The 7,636-nt window shown below is 36.0% G+C and overlaps 1 protein-coding gene across 1 annotated transcript in view; it reads left to right on the top strand.

Moving 5' to 3' along the window:
* WDR19 (WD repeat domain 19) overlaps nucleotides 1–7,636 on the top strand; it is a gene marked incomplete in the record, with an annotated part of 30,288 nt that overhangs the window by 7,730 nt on the left and 14,922 nt on the right. The window contains 10 exon segments of the mRNA XM_072406317.1: nucleotides 213–386; nucleotides 842–912; nucleotides 1,483–1,655; nucleotides 2,224–2,338; nucleotides 2,797–2,903; nucleotides 3,650–3,772; nucleotides 4,715–4,864; nucleotides 5,803–5,950; nucleotides 6,835–7,039; nucleotides 7,559–7,636. Coding sequence (XP_072262418.1) covers nucleotides 213–386; nucleotides 842–912; nucleotides 1,483–1,655; nucleotides 2,224–2,338; nucleotides 2,797–2,903; nucleotides 3,650–3,772; nucleotides 4,715–4,864; nucleotides 5,803–5,950; nucleotides 6,835–7,039; nucleotides 7,559–7,636 — 1,344 coding nt within the window.

The raw sequence follows: 7,636 nt of genomic DNA, 5'->3' as shown, positions 1-7,636 counted from the left end.
AGAAGCAAATATAGGAGGAATAAGGTAGAATCTGGTCTGTGTAAATTTAAGATGTTATTATAGACATGACCTGTCCAATGTTGATCATTAGGAAATCCCAAGTTTTAATGAGTTAATACCTTTGCCATAAATATAGTAAGAGTTTTTATAGATATAAGCTGTTTTAATGAAATAATAAATAAAAGGTGGGTGTATTTCTTCTATTTGGCCAGGTATGGTGACGGCTACATCATGATTGGCTTTTCTCTTGGCTTTTTTGTGGTGATTTCCACACACATGAGTGAGATTGGTCAAGAGCTGTTCCAGGCAAGCAATCATAAGGACAATCTAACCAGTATTGCCATTTCACAGTCATTGAACAAAGCAGCATCATGTGGTGACAACAAGTGAGTGACTTTCTCAATGATTTTTCCAAACCAACCATTTTTTTTACAGATATCATCTGACAACACATCCATGGATACATTTCTTTTTATTATGTGTACATGTGTGATCTAATGTACTGTAATATCAGGGCTTCTCATCAACTCATTGGTATTACTCTTTGATATTTTGTCACAATTTGTTCACTTTACAGGAGTTGCTATAATGCCAGTTTGCGTCTGTGTACACTAAGCTCTGGTACTTGATGCTCTTATATTCCATTTACCCCTGTGCGCCAGAGTTTGCCATGCAGCACAATATTAATTTTATATATTGGCTTCATTTGGCACACACATAAATAATCAGCTGAGTACAATCATTTTTCAAAACCCTAACAAAATAGACTCTTTATATTATTACTGACTGTTACCATTTCTGTTTCTATTTTGTCCCTATGACAATTTTACTTTTTTTTTAGTATTAAAATCCATGACTTGAGTGAGCTAAAAGAAATGTATGCAATCATCACCCTGGATGATGAAACTAAAGGTAACCAAACTGCTTATTTTAAGGGTATTTACTCTTCAACATACATAAGCAAAATAACTTCTTTAGTTTGTCTTGGATGGGGTGAGAGAGGGTAGGTACTCGTCATGTGTTTACTGCTACGTGTGTAGGTTTTGCCTGAGGACCAGAAAAGGAAAACAGCATAATATTGTCAGGAGGGCACAGGCCTCAAAGGAAAACACATTTTAGAAGGAAATTTGTGAAGAAAATTGTAAAATTGTAAAGGCTTATGTAAAATTTTGTATAGGCTGCATCAGGCTTTCTTTCTGATTTTAAGTGTAGAACAGGGGGAGAAGCCGAAAGCTGAGAGAATTAGGAGGGGATTAAGGATGAGCCTAGGACTGGCTAAAAAAATATATGTTAAAAAAAAATTTAAATTTCTTTATGGTAGACTGGGGAATTTTAGGAACCAAATTTTCATTGCTGGTAAAAACTAAATAAAGACTCTAGCACTCGGCACTATATAGTACAGTTTTGGTTGGAGTTGGATACAAAATATGTAGAAGAATCAATACCAACTTTATATTGACTACCATTTCTCGTTTGCTAAAGGTTTAGATAGACTTTCCTGGACAGATGATGGACAATTGTTGGCGGTATCCACCCAGCGAGGGTCACTCAGCGTCTTCCTAACCAAACTTCCTATTTTGGGAGATACAAGTGGCACCAAGATTGCTTACCTTACGTCCCTGCTGGAAGTCACTGTGTGCAATCAGGTAGAAGGGGTAAGAATAAATTGTTTTATCTTTTTTTTTTTTTTTTACATTGCTAAGTGCTAAGTTGTAGAAACTCTTGATTCATCCTGATAGTTCTGCAGGTCCTCATATGCCAATGCATAGGGCAGTAATAAGTCCACAAAGGTTTTTACATGTTTATTTAAATATTGTACAATGTGGTGATAGATAGTTATTGAAATATGGTAAACTAGCGCATAAATATGGTTTTGCACTGTTTTTTTTTTGTCTCTCATTTATATCAGAGTTTTTAAGCCTTATGGCCTTGGGAAGAAGTTCAGTACTGCCCAATCTGCCATTATATAGCCAGCATTTATTGCCCATATTAGAGCTAGCAGCCTAAACACGTCTGATAAAAATTATGATTCTTTTGGTTCTTCTTAGACACTCTCTCTGTTAAATTATGGCAACAATTCAATGCAATAAGCAAATAGCAGAATAAATGTTCTGTTTTTTTTTTTTTTTATAGAAAAAAGGAAGTTATTGTTTTTCATGCACAATAAATAGAAGACCTCTTAAATCAATCACTAACACTTGATTCAAATTTATTGTTTGTTAGGAGCTTCCGATCACAGTTTCTGTTGAGGTGGAGCCTAACTTTGTGGCTGTTGGTCCCTACCATGTTGCTGTAGGAATGAACAATCGGGCCTGGTTCTATGCTCTGACTGAGAATGGTACGAGTCTGTCTCACTGATTACATAATGTTACTTCTTATTGATGTTTATTAAATCATACACTTCATACAGTCTTCACATAATGCAGATATATAATCACACATACCAAAGTATATAGTTATGTATTCATTAAAATAAATGTTTTTAAAATAAATGAGTCAAGCACCTGAATTTGGCTTGATATCAGCCTTGTGTTACCACATTCACAGAGGGAATCAGACTTAGAGTGGTGGGGTCATCACTACAAGCTCAGTGGCTAGCACTCTTACCTTGCATCACTGAAGTCCCAGGTTTGCATCTTGGCCAAGTCACTGTCTTGCTATTATTTTTGTCCCCATTATTAAAGTGTAATAATTTTTTCATCTGTATACCGTTATGGTGTATTAGTTATATTACCTTTTGAAATTACTTTTGTCCTTTTTAAATATATCTCAAAGCAATGACTTCATGTTGTGCAGGTGTTGAGAAGATGAAGGACATGGAGTACCTGGGGACTGTTGCAAGCATGAGCCTAAATTCCGATTATGCTGCTGCTTTGTTTGAGGGCAAAGTGCAGCTTCATATGGTGAGAATATCATCTAGGTATAAAGAACTGTCAATGTAATCCTAGGAGTGTACCCTAGGCTGTAAATAGATACCTTATCTTAAAGAAACCTGAAACTTTTTTTTATTCTATGACTACCATTTTCCTCAATTCCTGGTATTAGATGAGCATGATATAAAATAAAAACACCCCTGCATGTGCTGCTTCTCTTGCTTATTCTTTCTGTAGGGTTATGCTCAACGCCCAGCCCAACCCCCCTGCCTTTTTTCATGCACTTCTGGTGCTGTCCCTATGTGACTACAAAGTATTGGGGGATAATCTGTGTGGTTCATATAGCATATAAAACATTGCTGTATGCCTATAAAAAAAAAGTTGATTGCTACTTTCACCCTAATTATTCTTCAGTTCAAAATGAATGTTAAAAATGGATTATCCCCAGTGTTTAATTGTGAGTCAATACATAAAATACATAAAATTGCCCTTTTTAACTTTGGAGATTGTGCATGAGAGTTTTAATGTTATATGATGAACGTGTTGATCATGTTTTCAGATTAAGATTATGAAATGAGTTGAGACTCTGGAATGTGCACTCCTGAAAGATTGAAAACAAATGTAATTGCTAATGCTTGCTGTGGCATGTACACAGGGATTCCAAGTAAAGTCTACTAGCTGATTTTATTTCCTTGTGTAATAAGAATCTCTCACATACTGCTTTGAATATAAAAGCAAAATATATTTTTGATAAATTGTGGTTTCTGAATCTTCAGATTGAAGGTGAATCTCTAGAAGCTCAGGAAGAGCGGGAGACACGTCTGTTCCCATCTGCTGATGAGAAGTATCGAATATTGTGCCATTCATTGACTGGAGATTTCCTTATCTATGGAACTAATGTAATTTTTTTCTTTCTTTTTTAAATACAATTTGTGTTGCTGGAAAAAAAAACTGTGTATGCTTTAAAGAAGGCATGTTTTCAGTAAATCCTAGTAATAGTCCTGCCCAAGGTTCCTGCTGTTCAATTTTATTAATATCTATTTAGCCCTCTGATGCTGCATTTGTTAAATAGACCCAATCCTTGAAGCTCAGTTCACCCATTGTGTCCCTTTTAAAGGTGAGCTCCCTATTAATCATCAATATGCTTTATTTGACAGAGAATAGCGCTAAACCATGGGGGAAGCCACTAAGACTACGTACACATGTTCAATATTTGTCATTGGAAAGGATCTTTCATGATCCTTTCCAACGACAAAAGACTGAAAGATGAATGAACGCGCGCTGTACATACAGTGCAGTCCTGCTCTATCCAGAGGAGAGGGGGGAGAATGATGGAGAGGCACCCCACTGTGCTCTCTCCCTTTCACTTCTATTATCTTTGTTCACAGTTCGTGGATCTGCCAGGACTGATCCATGAACGAAAAACGCTGTACACACACACCAGATTCTTGTTCGATATCAGCCCTAAGGCGATAATCGGTCAGGAATCATCTGATGTGGATACATAGCCTAAGTCATTTAGACTCATAAAAGTTTTTCCTTGATAACAAAGTGATACAAGGTTTGGTATATCACACAAAAAAACATTTTTGAGCTTGTAAAGGTAGCAGTGGGAATCTTACAGTGCCTAATCTTAGACGAGAACAAATAGTTTTAGTATAAGTTTGCTTTAAATTCCCACTATATGAGATTACGTCCACCTCCCAATATAATAAATTGTGCTAAAGTAAGATTTAAAGTTCTACATTTTGCAATGAATCTAATGTGTTACTAATTTAAAGCTAATGACAGAGCCACTTTCATAGTATTTACTATTGTCCAACTTTTTTTTTTTTAAATAGACGGGGCTTCTGAAGTACTTTTACCTTGAAGACTGGCAATATGTCAATGAATACCGGCACCCGGTCAGCATACGAAAGATCTTTCCTGACACATCTGGAACAAGATTAGTTTTAATTGATGAGAAGACTGAAGGATTTGTATGTTGCCCAGTAAGTTACAATGTTTATTTCAGTGACAATTATGAAATACACCTAAGGTTGTACTCAAACATGTTTTGACTTTTGACTATGTTTACTGCACTTTACAGTCTAATAGAGATGTGCAGGTATAACATAAAGCTGAAAGCCGGGCATTTTCTGGTATTTATGGTGGGCCCCACAAAAAAAAAACGTTTAATGTTTTTTCATGAATCTATTGATTCAATTGCATTATTACATATGTTAAAGTAATATTACACAGAGGTTTACAAAGTCCATAGTCATGTCACTAGCTGTCAGTTAAAGGGGCTCACAAACTAATGTCCCTACCACAGTCATTTGTCATTAACGCAGTCTAAGGTCAGTTTTGGGGGGAAGCCAGTTAACCTAACTGCATGTTTTTGCATTGTGTGAACCCACCCAAATACTGGGTGAACATGCAGATAGTGTCCTGGCCAAGATTTGAACCTGGGATCTAGCACTGCAGATGCCAGAGTGCTAACCTCTGAGCCAACATGCTGCCCCATTTTTGTTATCTTTTTGCAGTTCAACTTTTAAGAGCACTACAAAGTTTTCAGATTTATTTCAGAATTATCTGTCATTATAATGGAAGGTGTATTTGAACGAGGTGAAGTGAGCAGTTAGGTTTTCTTCCCTAAATGGTTCTGATGGTTCTCTTAGTTCTGAAGGGAAGTGTTCTCCTAGACCTATTATCTAGAATAAAAATATAAATAATAATTGGTAGCACTACTGCTTTTGTATCTACACGCTTGTTTTTCTAGATTAAGATCATATGGTAATTCCAGTAGGAAAACATATCCAATTACATTAGAATATATGATGAAGTAAATTGATGTGAGTGATGATCAGTTTGGGATCGTTTTTAGTGCTGCTTCAATTGCAGGTTGTTTGAAATCACACATTGACTTTCTCTATGTTTCATTTTTTAGCAAAATGATAATTTGTATGAAATTCCAAACCTTTCCCCAACCATCAAAGGCATACTTTGGGAAAACTGGCCGATGGATAAAGGTGTCTTCTGTGCCTTTGATGATGACAAAGTGTTTACATATGTCTTTCACAAGGACACCATACAAGGTACATACTCAGCTATCCTTTTTCTCATTAAGGTACTGTTTACCGGGTCTGATCAACTAAAACTGGAGAAAACAAAGGGTTCTATTTCTGGTGGGAATCTCCCAGGTCCACGTGTTTCAATGGCAATAATTGATTCCGACCAGGGAATGTATAAGAGAATGTCAGATTCCCTGTTCCCAAAATGTGCTCAAAACTCTAGATAAAAAAAGTTCCAAATAGTTACAGGCTTCATCTTTTTATTAAACAAAAAGAACCATGATTGGTCCACAGTAAAAGTGCTGCACTTTTGTTCTTATGTTCTAAATCTAGTATTCATCAATTAGCTGCAATATCCTCATTAATATTGATATTTAGTCTGCAAAATGAATTACGTTAAACTCTTTTAATACAAGAATTGTTTTGCTAATGTGTATGATCTTCAATGATTATTTTTTTGATCAATATTAAAAAAGCCTCTCTACATATGTGTTTGTGTTGATTCCCCCTGGCTTCATTTGTTTATAAGTCACTGACCCCAAACAAATATGCAGCAACTCAAGACAAAACTCCAGATCTGTATACTTGCTAGGTTAGGGACTAATAAAGGCACTAGATCAGGATGACTGGCAGGTAGCTATCATGTTTAGTCATAAATGCAAACCTATAAATTTACCTGACTGAATTTTATTTCTCATTCCTCAGGACACCTTCCAATTCTAATTTTTGTACATAAACCCTAATGCATGTACACAAACTAGAATTCAAATTCATTGTCTAGCATTTGAAGCTACTAGCAGAAAGGGTGGTGGTCACATTCTGTAGTGGGCAGCTTCTGAGATGCACAACATTTGCAGTGTATTTACAGTAGTTGTGGGTAAAAAAAAATGTTTTCTTTTTTTTTTCAGGCTCCAAGGTTATCCTGGCAGGAGGGACAAAGCTTCCTTATGGTCATAAACCGGTTCTCTTACACAATGGGGAGCTGACCTGCCAGACACAGAGTGGGATGTTAAATAATATATATTTAGGTACGCACAGTTTCCAGAACAAAATAAAAGATGCAGAGCCCAAAGAGCTGAAAAAGATGCTTACTCAGACTTTAATGTTAAGAAGGTAAGACACCAGCATGTCATCTTGTATCCTTCATTTATAATGGCATATATATTGGCTGTAATGTTTATTGCATTGAGATGGGGGCAATGTATATATAAAGGGATTGTGTTAGTAACATAATAATAAAAGTAGGAAATGAGGAGCATATGAAGGTATCTGCCAGTCGTTGTATACATACCGAGGTGTAGTTGTATTCACTTCTAGTCAGCAGAGAGATTTTTATTAGGTTGTAAAACAAAGGCTTGCAACCACTGGAAGGACCCATCACAGCGTTTAGATGCTTATCATCAGGCTGATAGCCACAAATGTTAAAAATATATATGTAAATATATTGTTCTGTTACACAACTTAAACATGGAAATATACCAAAATTTTCCTGGGACTTAGTTTAGAATCTTAAAACTTTTTATAAATCAGTTGGCATCAATATAAAATTCCCAGACTTTTATAGTGACTTGAATGTAAATGTAATACATATATTCTTCATTGTCCTGTTAATTTTTACTGCTCTCTGGCTAGGTTTTTAGATTCTTGGGATCTCTGCATTGCACTGAATGCAGAGGAGAGCTGGAACGAGCTTGCCCGTGCCTGTCTGCA

Source organism: Pyxicephalus adspersus, chromosome 3 (assembly GCF_032062135.1).
Source record: "Pyxicephalus adspersus chromosome 3, UCB_Pads_2.0, whole genome shotgun sequence".
Classification (NCBI taxonomy): domain Eukaryota; kingdom Metazoa; phylum Chordata; class Amphibia; order Anura; family Pyxicephalidae; genus Pyxicephalus; species Pyxicephalus adspersus.
The sequence above is the reverse complement of the archived record's forward strand: the minus strand, read 5'-3'. Positions and strand labels throughout refer to the sequence as shown.